The following is a 16,113-nucleotide window of genomic DNA, read 5'->3' as shown; positions in this document are numbered from 1 at the left end:
TCCCTCCATGATTAAGCCATGTACACACATAATTGTGGTTTTAAAAAAGGAGAAATTGTTAGGAAGGAGTTAAAGATCTCAATTTTTTTTTTATTCTTGTATAAATGTATAAAGACTTGAGAAATTGAAGCTGAGCAAGGGTGGCTCACGCCTGTATTCCCAGCTACTCAGGAAGCAGAGTTCAGGAGGATCGAGGTTCAAAGCTAGACCTGGCAAATAGTTCACAGGACCCTATCTCAAAAATTGGCTGGAGGAGTGGCTCAAGGTGAAGGCCCTGAGTTCAAGCCCCATACCACAAAAAAAAAAAAAAAAAAAAAAAAAAAAATTGAGAACTTGAGGGAGGGAAAACTCATTTAAAATATTCTTGTTGGTAATAAAATGTGCTGAGGCCCCCTGCCTCCATCCTTGCTCACATCATTGTAACCTTATACTGACCTTGGGCTGCAGAGTTACCTTAGGCATAGCCTGTAGGCCCCTGCACTTGAGAAAAGGCTTGCCAGCGACAAAGAAACCTCCTGTTGTGAGATTGTTTTGCTTTTTCTACTCCTTAATAGAGTAGAAAGCACCAAGGACCTCAAGTTAGGAATCCTAGGCTTCTAGCACAGTTGGTACCAGCAGAGATGCCTCTAGGTTTTCCTTGCTCACAGAGTTCTGAGAATCAAACTATAAGGATGTATTTGAGCCAATAAAGTTGTGTCATTGTTTCTGACACTGTTAAAATGCAGGTACGCTATGAACATCAAATCCTTCCTTCCTCCCTCCCTCCCTCCCTTCCTTCCTTCCTCCCTTCCCTCTTCCCTCCCTTCATCCCTCCCTCCTTCCTTCCATCAAACCCAGCATCTTACACATGCAAGGCAAGTACTGTACCACTGAGCCATACTCTTGGCCCATGTGTGTCAAAATAAATAATAATAGAATGGATCATAACCCATCGACTAATGAGTCCTAGTGAAATAAATACATGAGAAAACTCTTTCTTATAGTAGAATGCCAGCCAAAAAAATTGTAAAAGAAGTAATAGTGTTAGAAAGTAATAACATTAGAAGAGAAATGGAGGACTGGTGGAGTGGCTCAAGTGGTAAAGTGCCTGCCTAGCAAGTGTGAGGCCATGAGTTCAAACCCCAGTACTGCAAAAAGAAAAAAGAAAACCCCCAAAAAAGAGAAATGGAAGCTGCTCATGGTTGTACACGCCTGTAATCCCAGCACTCCGGAGGCTGAGGCAGGAGGATTGTGAGTTTGAGACCAACCTGGGCTAATACAGTGAGACCCTGTCTCAACAAAAAGCAAAACAAAATGGTGCACTCACAAATCACTTTCTTTTAAAGACAAGATGTCAGTGATCTACTTTTTCTTGCTAGGTTAAAAAGAAAAAGACTAGATCCCCTGTAAATTCTCTACTACCCACATCATAAATATTTAGGTAGAGATATTACTCCACAGGCAAAATCAGATAACTTAAAACTAATTATCTGAAGCATTACAGATGGAACCCTCTGGAAAGAGAAAATTAAGTTTAGGATTCGCTAATGGTATTTGTAGAAGCTGAAGGTCTGGAATCATCCATCTGACCTTAGTCACTGATCCACAAGATTGAAAGAATTGGCTGTTTGTCCATGCCAAACAAACTCATTGTTTGGGAAAAAATGTATTGAAACTCTCTTTAACAATTCTCCTTGAAAAAAGAAAAGAAAAAAATCTGGGAAATTAAAGTTGCTGATAGTCTAAAATAGCAAAACCAAAACCCCACAGGCTGTATGCCTTTTGGGGTTTATTAGTGGATCATTTCATGGAGGCTATTTCCAGAAACATTTTTTCCCCTGAAAAAGCTGGAACAAAAATTACATTGAAAGATGGTTTTAGCTTTGAGTGCTAAAAGGGAATCTCCATTATTCTTTCAGAGTGCAGTTGGTCACAGCATAGAAACAAGCATAAGTAGCCTCTTCAGTGACATTAGTATCATTTGGTGTACAAGTAGGTTAGAGATTAACTGCCCAAGTGGATTCTGAAAGGAGAGCTTGGGGTGTTCACTTAATAATTTACAGTATTTAGTGTGCTGGCCCAGCTCAACCATGACAACATTCTGCTTCTTTTAAACTCTTCTAACACTGTGCTAAGAAGATCCGGTTTCATAAATCCTTTGTCCTGGTTGTAAAGATGAAAAGCACTTATTCTTTTGCATTTTGTTGTTATTGTAAAACTGTAAGGAGTGGTGACTTTAAAAAGGTTGTAAGTGGTGATTCTCAGTTTGGTACTTAATGAAATAAGAATTTACTAGGATGAAAGTAACCTAAAGCAAAAGGTTGATGTTCTTTTTCCAGAGGGAAGGAAGATGTTACTCCTCCTTTCAGTATATATAAACAGAGAAATTCAGAGAGTGGAGGTTGTTTTGTTTTGTTTTTGTGGGGCTGGGGATTCAAATCAGGACCTTGCATTTGTGTTCTACCACTGGCCTTGGCCCCAGTCCTTTTGATTTTAGTTTGTTTTCAGATAGGATCTCTAACGCACTTTGTCAGGGCTGGCCTTGGACTGCCATCCTCCTACCTCTTCCTCCCGAATAGCTGGATTATAGGCGTACACCTCCCTGCCCCACCAGACAGTAGAGTTTTTCATAATGCTATTAAATAAAACCTGATATTTTCAGTTTTAGACAGATTGGGCACTTAACTCAAATTCTTTGGAAAAAATTTTGAATTTAGGGAGTTTAAGACACTTTATAAAACTGTTAAGTTCATAAATACCTGCCTTCTGTCTTAATGATAGACCAGTTCAGAGGGCATGGTGTGCTTCTTATTCTAGCATGCCCAAAATAAAACTAAGAGAAAAAAAAGAGAACCTAGATTTTTGTGGGTTAAATTTGTATTTTGGCTATTGGTTGTACTGAGTCCCTTGTTTTGGGCTTTCTAGGTAACAAAGTGATGTCTAGCTTCAGTGTTCATTCTCACTTATGCAAAAATTAACTCCCCAGGGTGAGAGTTTCACTTATAGTTTCCAGCTTTCCTAACTTCACATTACCCATTAAAGCCAAAGATGTTGGCTGACTACATGACACTATAGTGTATATACCTTTTTTTTTTTGTTTTTGCATTCTGGGGTTTGAACTCAGAGCCTCATACTTGCTAGGCAGGCATGCTACTCCACCAGCAGTACTTGTACTTTTCTAGTGTTTGAGAATGCACAATGATGAAAAAAATAAGATTTGTATCTTGTTACAGTAGAATTGACAAGCATTTTGAGAATTCAAGTATACCTAGGGGCAAAATTCTCTCCCCTGTACCCCCCTTTTTTTTTTAGTGCTGGGGATGGAGCCCAGGGCCTCCTACATGCTACATAAGCACTCTACCTATGAGCTACATCCCTAGCCTGTGGATTGTCTGTGAACAATGCTTCATATGAATGTAGACATTAAAACACTTTTGATTTAGACTTTTTGTTTGTTTTTGAGACAGGGTCTCACTTTGTAGCCCAGACTAACTTTGAACTTGTGATTCTTCTGCTTCAGCCTCTCAAGTGCTAGGTTTATCACCTCTCCTGACTTAATAACCCTTTCTGACAATTCTAGAGTCCTACCACTCACAGAATTAGAATTGTTCTTGGCTTTAGCAAGGGCAAAATGAAGGTTAGGGAGCAATTTGATCATTTAAGCCAAATGCCTAGTTTTCCCCTTATTACTTACTTGCCTTCCCTTTCCCTAAGAAATTGGGCAATATGGACTGAGGTGCCTACTTAATTTTGTTCTGAGTCTCCAAAGAGAAAATACTCTGCTTAAGGCAGCTGGGTCCTGGAGAAAGGTCTTGCAACTGTCAGTTAGGGAGTTTAGTCTCCCCAGCCCCCCAACATTTGAGAACACTTAAAGGATTATTGAAGTAAAAGGAAGGTTGGAGTTCAGAGTTTTAGGCTCTTTGAGGACTACATTTTTGTTTTTTCTGGCCTATTCTGGGGTAATTTTGCTTCAGTACAAGGCCAATGGAACCCTCAAAAATGTTTAACCCAATCTTGACCCCAGAGTCTTACAGACGGCTACGAAGAAAATTCCCCAAGAGAGTCAACAGGCTCTCATCCAGAAACCTTGATAAGGAACCTTCATAACTTGACCCTCAACCCTCCTCCCAGTTTCCCTTCCCCTCTATCAGAAGATCGAGCCCAAGTGCTGGACAAAAGCAAAAGGGTCCTACCAGAGATCAGAGGTGACACTCTCTACAGGCAGAGAGGGGTCCGGACCTTGTTATCCATAAAGGGCAGAAGGCTGGCCAAGATGAGAGCTCTCCTGAGCAAGAGAGAAGTTAAGAGATGTGATTAAAGGAATTCAGAGTGACCATCCAGTGTGCCATTCAGATATACCTGCAGTTACTGCCTGTACCATGGCTGGGATCCTTCTGAGAATGCTAGAATAGGGAGTGATTATGACAAGAGTAGATCCCATTTAGGCTTAAATCTTTTTTCTCCCTCTCTCTCTTCTTTTTTTTTTTTTTTGGTGGGACTTGGGAGTTTGAATTTAGCTGTTTTTCTGCTAGTAATTTAATGCAGCATGTTGAAAGCTGTGTACCACTGAGTTTGAATAACCAATGGATATGTTATTACTTTGTGATTCTCTTGTATCTTGTATTTTCACTTTTTTTTTTTTTTGGGTGCTGGGGATCTTCCTACCTCTATCATTAACTTATAAGGGAACTGTGTAATTTGTATATGAATGACTTTTGATTTGACCCAAGAAGCACCAATAGGTCTTAAGTCTTTGTTTTAGAAACCTAAAGTCTGTGAAATGAAATATAACCTGAAGAGGTGTGAGGAGAACATGGGGTAGTCTGTGTAGAGTGTAACAGTTCGGGTAGGTAACTATATTTTCTCATTTTCAAATATTTGGGTTGCCATAAAAGGAATTTCTGATGTTATTTTAATTTTCAGTACCAAATAAATGTGTATATAAAGGGAAAAAAAAAGTAAAAGGAAGGCTGGAGGCGTGGTTCAAGTGGTAGGGTGCCTGCCTGGCAAGGATGAGGCCTTGAGTTCAAACCCCAGTACCACCAAACAATAAAAAAAAAAAACAAACTAAAAAAAAAAAAAAAAGAGTGAGAGGAAGATCAATCTACACCTACCTACTGCTCGGTTACCATCTCCCTTGTAGATCAAAGGGTGAAACCAGAGGCTAGAATTGGGAGGGACATCTACACCAGAGCAAGAATGAGAGTGTTACTTCTATATCCCACTCAGATATATTTCCATACTGTGTCTTATTGAATACCAACTTTATCCAAAGCTAAGGGCCTTGCTTCTTTTGCTTCTCTCTGACTTTAGCAAAAGGCTCGCCAATCTCATCACTCTTTGCCCATTGCAACCTCCTGAGGAGGGCGGAAAATGCATGTACACACTTCCCAGACCTCTAGCTAAGCATGTTCAAACTCTTGGATAAATCTCACTTTCTAATCTAGAAGACATACTACAAATAGAAACAGAAATATGCAAATTAGCATTTCTGGCTACAGTTCAAAAATTCTTGAGTAAGTACAGATGAGTAAAGTGTTAAACAGGGTGGCATATTCACAGCTAGTAGTTTTGGACTCTTATTTAAAATTAACTAGTGTCCAATAAAACTGTCCATCAACTATTATATACAAACAGTGAGCTTTAATTTTTTTTTTTTTGGCTGCATTGGAGTTTGAACAAAGGGCCTCATGCTTTCTAGGCAGGCACTCTACCACTTGAGTCACTCCACCAGCCCTTTTGTTGTTGTTGTTGTTATGTTTTTATTTATTTATTTTTTGAGATAGGGATGCCTGAACTATTTGCCCAAGGTTGGCTTCAAACAGACATCCTCCTGATCTTTGCCTCCTGAGTAGCTAGGATTATAGGTGTGAGCCACTGGTGCACAGCTAACTTTTTTTTTTTTTTTAACATAGGGAAGAATAGTTCCTTTCATGGAAAAATGGCACTTTTAAATATCATATCCACTGCTTGGGCATACTCTCTGATAACATTGGGGACCAAAATGCTGAATTCTGTCTTCAGTTTCTACTATGTGAAACTGTTCTTACAATTATACAAGATTTCAGAAGTGGCCTTCTATCAAGCCCAGGTGAGATGGAACCTTTACTTCTTCTTCCTCATGGTTGTATATTATTGTCATTTACCAAAGAACTGAGTCTTCACACAGCTGAATTTTCAAGAAAAATTCTCTCTCCCATGTTGTTCAAGCTTCTCTGAGGGCAGAGATTTTTTTTTTTAATGCCACTTAAAATATAAAAAAGCCTAGAGTTTGAAGTGTGAGCTTTGGTGATCATGAAAATTAACTTATGTAGAATGATCAGACTAATTATTTAAATATTCTTTGTCTTAAAACAAAAACAAAGGTAGGGAGGGAGGAAGAAGTGTTACAAAGTGCCCATGGTATTGGCAAATTGTATTGTAACTCATTCCTAAGTAGGTGGTCAGAATACAGTCATGGTTTGAAATCTCTTTTACATTATTTGATATAGACAACATTATACCACATCCATTTTGAGTTGGTAACCATTGCTACTTTAACCTTTCCTGGTGAAATTATATAAACTATGACTTGACATAAATGGACCATCATTCTTTGCAGAAGCATGGCCTGCGTACCATGGTTGGGAGATAGTCTAGCATGACTGCATGTGCGAACTCTGGGTCCACTGCCCTGGCTCTGGAGTTTATTAGCTGAGCAAGTTTCTCAGGTTTCTCTGGCCCTTTGTTTCCTCATTTGTAAACCGGGGGGTAACAATCTTATAAGATTGTTTAAAAAATGTATTAAAATAGTGCATGTAAACACTTGTACTATATCTGAACATTAAGTGAATGCACATTGACTTTTGAGTAGTGTTAGCTGTTATTATTAGTATTAGTATTTCAATGGGTTCTGGAAACAATGAGCTTTTATACAGATCAACTTTAGATACTTATCATAAGTAAAATTCAGAGGCCATTTTCATCTTATATTTACTGTAGTTTATACTACTACCACAAAGAAATAATCTGTGGATTTCTTCTTCCTAGATGGTTTTAATGGTCTGGAATGTTCTGAATGACCTGACTGGATATTTTTGCATCACCTTTACGAACGAATGCTGTTTAAGCCGCCGTCGTTCTGTGTTGTATGGAACTCCTTTATTTGCAGTAGCCTTCCTGCTTCCTTGGTTCCCCTGGAAACACTATCAGGAAGGTGACTGGCTTAGCGGACTTCACCTGATGGTATCTTTGTGTGCTTTTGACAGCTCACTTACCTGTGTGCAGCAAGTCCAGTGCAAACTCTTTGCAGAGATTTTCACAAGACATGACAGTAAGCTTCAGCTGGTTCAGGTTAACCAGGTGGCCTCACTAGTGGGATCTACCAGTGTCCTGTTGTGTGGCCTCATCTCTAAAAACATGGAGATTCTGCCCAGTTTTCAGGCCATTGCTGTTGTCATTGCCTTTCTTGCAGCTGCCAGTATTTACAGTGGTATGTACCACATGTGTCATTTCGAGTCTAAAAGAAGTCTAGAAGAAAACTTTCTCTCAGACAGCAAACAGGATGTCGCCTGGACCTCTACCATCTTACTGATGAGACAAGTTTTGTCCCAGAGAAACTTTTACCTCTTTATGATAATAAGTTTTTTCCAAGCCTTCCATTTAACCTTCTTCAATAGCTTCATGATGATCTTCACAGAGAATCTCATTCCCAGCCATGTTCTTTCTTCTTCCATGAGGAGTGTCATGTATGGGGCAGGTTTTATTTGCCCACAGGTATGTGAAAATTTGTCATGTGGTTTCCTAGAGGGATTAAAGATTTCACTCAGCTGGCAAAGGAAATTAGAAACATGATTGTATTAGTAGTTTGAACAAAGGACACACATTGATTAAGAAACTCAGAGATTTAGAGACCCAGACATAATACAAGATTCAGTTGAATTGCAGTGGACAAATAAGGCAAAAGGGAAGGGAGCTGAGTAATGCTTTTGAATTTTGAGTTTTCTAATTTACGCACCAGCAAAGCTGTAGAAGAAAATGAATGACTTCGTATGAGTGTTTAGTTTTACTTTATTTGACTATTTAATGTTTCTCTGATTGTGACATAGAAGAAGACTCACTTGAATTCTTGGAGCCAGGTTTCAAAACACTTGGCTAAAAGCCTTGGTCCTGGAATTCCAGAGAGTTACTGAAATTCCATGCTCATGACTAGTATAGTAGATGGCATGTCCTCTTTCAATAAAAATACACAGACATGTTGCTTATTGTGCCATTTGGAGAACTGGTATATTGCTCCCCTTCACCTAAATATATCTGCTAAAATGCAATGTAACCAAGTCTTCTGGATAGACTAGTTTTTACTGTTTGCCAACTTTCAAAAATATTTAAACCATATGGGTTAGAAGTACTTCTAAGATGTATTAAGTATGGCCATTATTTCTTAAGCAAATTGTTTTTTTTAACCTTTTTATTAGTATGTAATAGTTGTACAGGTGTTTCATTGTGACACTTCTGTATATGTATACAATGTACCCTAGTTAGGTTCATCCTCTCCATTATTCTTCCTTTTTTTTTTGATCTGAGAGTCTTCACCTTGAGCCACTCCACCAGCCTTATTTTTGTGATGGGTTTTTTTTTGAAATAGGGTCTCTTGAATTATTTGCCTGGGCTGGCTTTGAACCTCGATCCTCCTTATCTCTGCCTCCTGAGTAGCTAGGATTGTTGGTGTGAGTTACCGGCTCCTGGCTCCTCTTCCCCTTCTTAAAATGACTTCGATAGCTTTCAGTGTTCCAGATTAGCTATAGCTCAGGGTCTTTGTTGTTCCTGTTCATACCATAACAATGATAACTCCACCTTTACCAAGTGTTTACCAAGTGCTATGGACTATGACAAATGCATTGAACACATTACCTACTGTAATCCTCATGAAAAACTGCAAGGGAGAGAGCCTTCCCATCCTTACAGACAAGAAAGGGAGGCCCAGGAAAGGAGGCTCTGCTTTCAGGGTGAAACCGGAGTTTTGGACCCAAGGCCCAGACTCCTCAGATTCCATATGCCAGTTCAGCTACTTGCCCCTAAATGCAAAATAAAGAGGCATGGTGAAGGAAGAGAACCATGCCATGGGACATGCCATAGGAATAGGCAGAGTAAGCACTCATCTCATCTTAAGCCATCTTCAGAGTACAGATATGAGTTATAGGTTGAAGTAGACAGAAGAACTGGGGGCAGGGGACAAAGGTATGCATAGTTAAACAGTTCAGTCACTGGTGTGTTCTGGACTGAGACCATTCTCTCAGTCCAAGGGTTTCCAGATGGGTTCTGGAGAAGATGTCATCTCTGTCATTGGTTGAGGGGAGCAATCTGGTCCCCATGAGATGATTGCTCCTGCTCCAGGGTGCAGCCTCATCATTATATGTAATTATCCTCATTGGGAGGGTGACCTGTCCTGCAAGTCACTGCTCCTTATGGGAATTTTACATCCCTTGTCATAAAGATGTTGTCAGTTCTGTCCTTCCTGGAATCTATGGTGATTGCAAAGTGACTGCAAAGAGAGTGGCTTAGAGCAAAGACAGATACAAAATGGAGGCAGGGATGTTAAGCTTCTCCTGTTTCTGGTTAATTTGTGTGCCCAAGAAGGAGTCAGTGTTTTGAGCAAAAGCAATTTGAGTGCCTCTTACAAGAGCTATGCCCCTCAGAATTCTGTCTCTAAAATGTACTGTGTGGGGATTTCCAAGATGGCGGCTAGAGGGAGGAAGCAGAAAGTGTGCCTCCTAAAGTGAAATCTTGGAGAGACACTGGAGAAACACCTTGCAGGCAAGGCCACCGAGAAGAGGCAAAACTTTGACCCCTCCACACCTCTGGCCTGCGCAGAGCATCTCCACTTCACGTTGAACAGAGAAACCAGGAGGGCCCCCAGGCCACTGCCAGCTGCCTGACCCCAGACAGCTTGGGAAGACGTGGACCACAAGATGAGCTAAGTGGTACGAGGTACTTCCACAGACAACCCTGGGCCAGATCAGCATAGCCCTCTGGACAGACCAATCCCCACCCAGGGAAAAAAGAGAAACTAAGTAATAAGCAGTAAGAACAATAAAGATACGTTGCAAAGAGGATGGGGCACCCTGAGCGCTGAAGGAGGGGGAGGGGAATTCCTCCCGGAACTGTAAATAAACAAGCCGGGCCTGGCCGAGAGGGCAGGAGCAGTGGTGCACGCCCAGCAACCAGGAGTGGAAAAGCTTGTGAGAATGGCAGAGGGAGGAAAACTCCACAGGAGAGGGGGGAAGACCCACTTCCCATGTGAACTGTAAATAAACACGCAGGCCTGAGAAAGCGGGTGCAGTTTCACCTCCCTCAGTGTGCTTGAAAAGGGGAAAGCTTGTAGCAGTGGCAGCGTGCACAGAACTCTGAGTAAACAAAGCCTGTGGGTCCAGGTGAGTGCTAAGCTCACCCCTGAGATCTGCATAAATAACGCCGCCAGCAACAGCAGGCTGACAGCAGCGGACAGGCAAGCCACAGCCACAGATAGCCACTCACAGACCTGTCTCCAGACTCTTTTTTTTCTCTCTCCCTATGTTTGATGAGAAAACAACTGAACTACACCTGCATGCTGAAAAACTTACTGAAACTGTATTGCATTTGAACATGGGACACTTTGTGGATTTTTTTTCTTGTTTTGTGTGGTTTTGTTCTATTTTATGTTACCCCTTTGATGAGACAACTACAGAACAACATCTGAGGCACCATCTCCAGGATTGGAGGCTGAGGGATGAACACTAAAATTATTAAGACTGAAACTTCATTGCATTTGAACTTGGAGGTTTTTATTTTATATATATATATATATATATATATATATATACACACACACACACACATTTTTTATTTACATATTTTTTATTTTTGTTCTTTATTCTTTTTATTTTTTATTTTCAATCCTCTCTCTGTCTCTCTAATGCCTTTTCAGCTTACGATTGATTAGTGCACTGTCTCTCCCTGTTTATATCTTTGAAACTTTTTTTTTGTTTCTTTGTTTTTTTTTTCTACTTGATTATTTGTTTTTCCCTTTTCCTTTAACTTCTTTGCTTTCCATCCCCTCTCACCCTTCCATTCTAAATATCACTAGTGCTATTATTACAGCCAGAAAATGCTTAATTGCACACAGTACAGGGACAATAACAACACCAGGGCAATAATGGGAAGACAGAAAAAACAGGGAAACCAGTTTCCCCACAGCAAAAAATTAGTACAGGAACCAGAGGGAAATGAAGAAAACAGATACTCAGATCCAGACTCCAACAAAATGAAGATAAACTATGCCAAAGAACCCAATGAAGCCCACAAGAATAATTTAAAAGAAGAAATACTACAGGTACTCAATGAGAATTTTATAGAGATGATACTGGATATGGTCAACCAAAATGTACAGGAGACACTCAAGAAATTCTAAGACAACAAAAATAGAGAATTTGAAAAAAAAAAAGAAGAAATAAATGAAACCATAGAAGCACTGTATAAACACCAAAGTGAAACAGAGAACACGATTAATAAAGAGATAAATGAACTCAGAACAAAAATAAACAACATTAAAGATGAAACAACCCAGGATATGGAAAACCTCAGAAAAAAGAACGAAACAGAATTGCAAAACAAAATGGAAGGCCAATCCAGCAGAATAGAACAAACAGAAGACAGAATCTCAGAACTCGAAGATGAAATGGTAATTAAAGGAAAAACTGACGAACTATTAATTAAACAACTCAAGACCTGTGAAAAGAAAATGCAAGAACTCACTGACTCCATCAAAAGATGGAACATGAGAATCATGGGCATCGAAGAAGGAGAAGAGGTGCAAGCAAAGGGAATGTGTAATATATTCAACAAAATAATAACAGAAAATTTCCCAAATCTAGAGAAAGATATTCCCATACAGATGCAAGAGGATTCCAGAACACCAAATAGACCAGATCAAAATAGAACTAACCCATGACATATCATCATTAAAACAACAAGTTCAGAAACTAGGGAAAGAATATTGAAGGCTGTAAGAGACAAAGAGCAAATAACATACAAAGATAAACCCATCAAAATCACAGCAGGCTTCTCAACAGAAATATGAAAAGCAAGAAGAGTGTGGGGGTAAGATCTTACCGGCACTGAATGAAAATAAATTCAACCCCAGGATACTCTACCCAGCAAAACTATCATTCAAAATAGATGGAGCAATAAAAATCTTCCATGATAAGCAGAAACTAAAACAATATGTGACCACAAAGCCACCACTAAAAAGGATTCTTCAAGGGATTCTGCACACAGAAAGTGAAACCCAACATAACCATGAAAGGACAGACAGCACCAAACTACAGGAAAAGAAAAAGCAAGAGAGTAGAGAGTAACCTCAACTTAGGTACACACAATCAAACATCTAAGACAACTAAATGACAGGAATCACCACATACCTATCAGTACTAACACTTAATGTTAATGGACCTAATTCACCCATCAAAAGGCACCGTTTGATGAAATGGATTAAAGAGGAAGAGCCAACAATTTGTTGCTTACAGGAGACCATGTCACTGACAGAAATAAGCATAGGCTTAGGATGAAAGGCTGGAAGAAGATTTATCAGGCCATTGGCCCCCAAAAACAGGCAGGAGTAGCAATACTTATCTCTGACAAAATAGACTTCAAACCTACATTGATTAAATGAGATAAAGAAGGACATTCCATACTAATAAAAGGGGAAATAGACCAAAAGGAAATAATAATTATCAACCTATATGCACCCAATGTCAATGCACCCAATTTCAACAAACATACCCTGAAAGACATAAAAGCATATATTAACTTCACAGTGGTTGTGGGAGACTTTAACATCCCATTATCATCAATAGATAGGTCATCCAAACAAAAAATCAATAAAGAAATCCAAGATCTAAAATATACAATAGTCAAATGGACCTACTTGATGTCTACAGAACATTTCATCCAACTTCTACACAATATACATTCTTCTCAGCAGCACATGGAACCTTCTCCAAAATAGATCATATCCTAGGGCACAAAGCAAGCCTCAGCAAATATAAGAAAATAGAAATTATACCGTGCATACTATCTGATCACAATGCAATAAAACTAGAACTCAACAACAAAAGTAAAGACAAAAACCATGCAAACAGCTGGAAACTGAATAACTCATTACTTAATGAACAATGGGTCATTGATGAAATAAAAGAGGAAATTAAAAAGTTCCTGGAAGTCAATGAAAATGAAAACATAACCTACCAGAACCTATGGGACACAGCAGAGGCAGTCCTGAGAGGAAAGTTTATAGCCATGAGTGCATATATTAAAAAGACTGAAAGATCCCAAATCAATGACCTAATGATACATCTCAAACTCCTAGAAAAACAAGAAAAAGCAAATCCCAAAACAAATAAAGGAGAGAAATAATAAAAATAAGAGCTGAAATCAACGAAATAGAAACCAAAAAAACTATACAAAGAATTAATGAAACAAAAAGTTGGTTCTTTGAAAAAATAAACAAGATCGACAGACCCCCGGCAAACCTGACTAAAATGAGGAGAGAAAAAACCCAAATTAGTAGAATCAGTAATGCAAAAGGGGAGATAACAACAAACACCATGGAAGTCCAGGAAATCATCAGAGACTACTTTGAGAACCTATATTCAAATAAATTTGAAAATTGTAAAGAAATGGCCAGATTTCTAGACACATATGATCATCCAAAACTGAACCAAGAAGATATTAATCACCTGAATAGATCTATAACACAAAATGAAATTGAAGCAGCAATCAAGAGTCTCCCCAAAAAGAAAAGTCCAGGACCTGATGGATTCTCTGCTGAATTCTATCAGACCTGTAAAGAACTGATACCAACCCTCCTTAAACTGTTCCATGAAATAGAAAGGGAAGGAAAACTGCCTAACACATTTTATGAAGCCAGTATTACACTTATCCCAAAACCAGGCAAAGAGACCTCCAAAAAGGAGAACTATAGGCCAATCTCCTTAATGAACATTGATGCAAAAATCCTCTACAAAATAATGGCAAACCGAATTCAACAACACATCAAAAAGATTATTCGCCACGACCAAGTAGGCTTCATCCCAGGAATGCAAGGGAGGTTCAACATACAAAAATCAATAAACGTAATAAACCACATTAACAGAAGCAAAGACAAAAACCACTTGATCATCTCAATAGATGCAGAAAAAGGCTTTGATAAGATCCAACACCATTTCATGATCAAAGCTTAAGAAAACTGGGAATAGAAGGAAAGTACCTCAACATTATAAAAGCTATATATATGACAAACGTACAGCCAAAATTATACTTAACGGAGAAAAACTGAAACCATTCCCTCTAAAATCAGGAACTAGACAAGGATGCCCACCATCTCCACTCCTATTCAACATAGTACTGGAATTCCTAGCCAGAGCAATTAGGCAAGAAGAAGGAATAAAAAGAATACAAATAGGTAAAGAAACTGTCAAAATATCCCTTTTTGCAGACGACATGATCCTATACCTTAAAGACCCAAAAAACTCTACTCAGAAGCTCCTAGACACCATCAATAGCTACAGCAAGGTAGCAGGATATAAAATCAACATAGAAAAATCATTAGCATTTCTATACACTAATAATGAACAAACTGAAAAAAAATAATGAAAACAATTCCATTTACAATAGCCTCAAAAAAAATCAAATACCTAGGTGTAAACCTAACAAAAGATGTGAACGACCTCTACAAGGAAAACTATAAACTTCTGAAGAAAGAGATTGAGGAAGACTATAGAAAGTGGAGACATCTCCCATGCTCATGGATTCGTAGAATCAGCATAGTAAAAATGTCTATACTCCCAAAAGTAATCTACATGTTTAATGCAATTCCCATCAAAATTCCAATGACATTCATTAAAGAGATTGAAAAATGTACCGCTAAATTTATATGGAAACACAAGAGGCCACGAATAGCCAAGGCAATACTCAGTCAAAAGAACAATGCTGGAGGTATCACAATACCTGACTTCAAACTATATTACAAAGCAATAACAATAAAAACAGCATGGTACTGGCACAAAAACAGACATGAAGACCAGTGGAACAGAATAGAGGATCCAGATAGGAAGCCACACAAGTATAACCAACTTGTCTTTGACAAAGGCACTAAAAATATACGATGGAGAAAATGCAGCCTCTTCAACAAAAACTGCTGGGAGAACTGGTTATCAGTCTGCAAAAAACTGAAACTAGATCCATGTATATCACCCTATACCAATATTAACTCAAATTGGATCAAGGATCTTATATCAGACCACAAACTCTAAGTTGATACAGGAAAGAGTAGGAAATACTCTGGAATTAATAGGTATAAGCAAGAACTTTCTCAATGGAACCCCAGCAGCACAGCAGCTAAGAGATAGCATAGATAAATGGGACCTCATAAAACTAAAAATCTTCTGCTCATCAAAAGAAATGGTCTCTGAACTGAAGAGAACACCCACAGAGTGGGAGTAAATATTTGCCAGTTACACATCAGACAAAGGACTGATAACCAGAATATATATAGGGCACTTAAAAAACTAAATTCTCCCAAAACTAATGAACCAATAAAGAAATGGGCAAGTGAATAAACAGAACTTTCTCAAAAGAAGAAATTCAAATGGCCAAAAAACACATGAAAAAATGCTCACCATCTCTAGCAATAAAGGAAATGCAAATTAAAACCACACTAAGATTCCATCTCACCCCTGTTAGAATAACCATCATTAGCAACACCACCACCAACAGGTGTTGGCGAGGATGTGGGGAAAAAGGAACCCTCCTACACTGTTGGTGGGAATGTAAACTAGTACAACCACTCTGGAAAAAAATTTGGAGGCTACTTAAAAAGCTAAACATTGATCTACCTTTTGATCCAGCAATACCACTCTTGGGGATATACCCAAAAGACTGTGACACAGGTTACTCCAGAGGCACCTGCACGCCCATGTTTATTGCAGCACTATTCACAATAGCCAAGTTATGGAAACAGCCAAGATGCCCCACTACTGATGAATGGATCAAGAAAATGTGGTATCTATACACAATGGAATTTTATGTAGCCATGAAGAAGAACGAAATGTTATCATTCCC

At 38.9% G+C, this 16,113-nt stretch overlaps 1 protein-coding gene across 1 annotated transcript in view; it reads left to right on the top strand.

Moving 5' to 3' along the window:
• The window catches only part of LOC109694793 (transmembrane protein 180-like), a 42,706-nt gene that overhangs the window by 1,136 nt on the left and 25,457 nt on the right, over positions 1-16,113 (top strand). Inside the window, exons 2-3 of the mRNA XM_074060254.1 lie at positions 5,895-6,070; positions 7,009-7,734. Of these exons, the coding sequence (XP_073916355.1) occupies positions 5,921-6,070; positions 7,009-7,734 (876 nt within the window). The 5' untranslated portion in view covers positions 5,895-5,920. The remainder of the gene's footprint in view (positions 1-5,894; positions 6,071-7,008; positions 7,735-16,113) is intronic.

Source organism: Castor canadensis, chromosome 17 (assembly GCF_047511655.1).
Source record: "Castor canadensis chromosome 17, mCasCan1.hap1v2, whole genome shotgun sequence".
Lineage (NCBI taxonomy): Eukaryota > Metazoa > Chordata > Mammalia > Rodentia > Castoridae > Castor > Castor canadensis.
Note: the sequence above shows the minus strand (reverse complement) of the source record. Positions and strands in the feature narration are given on the sequence as shown.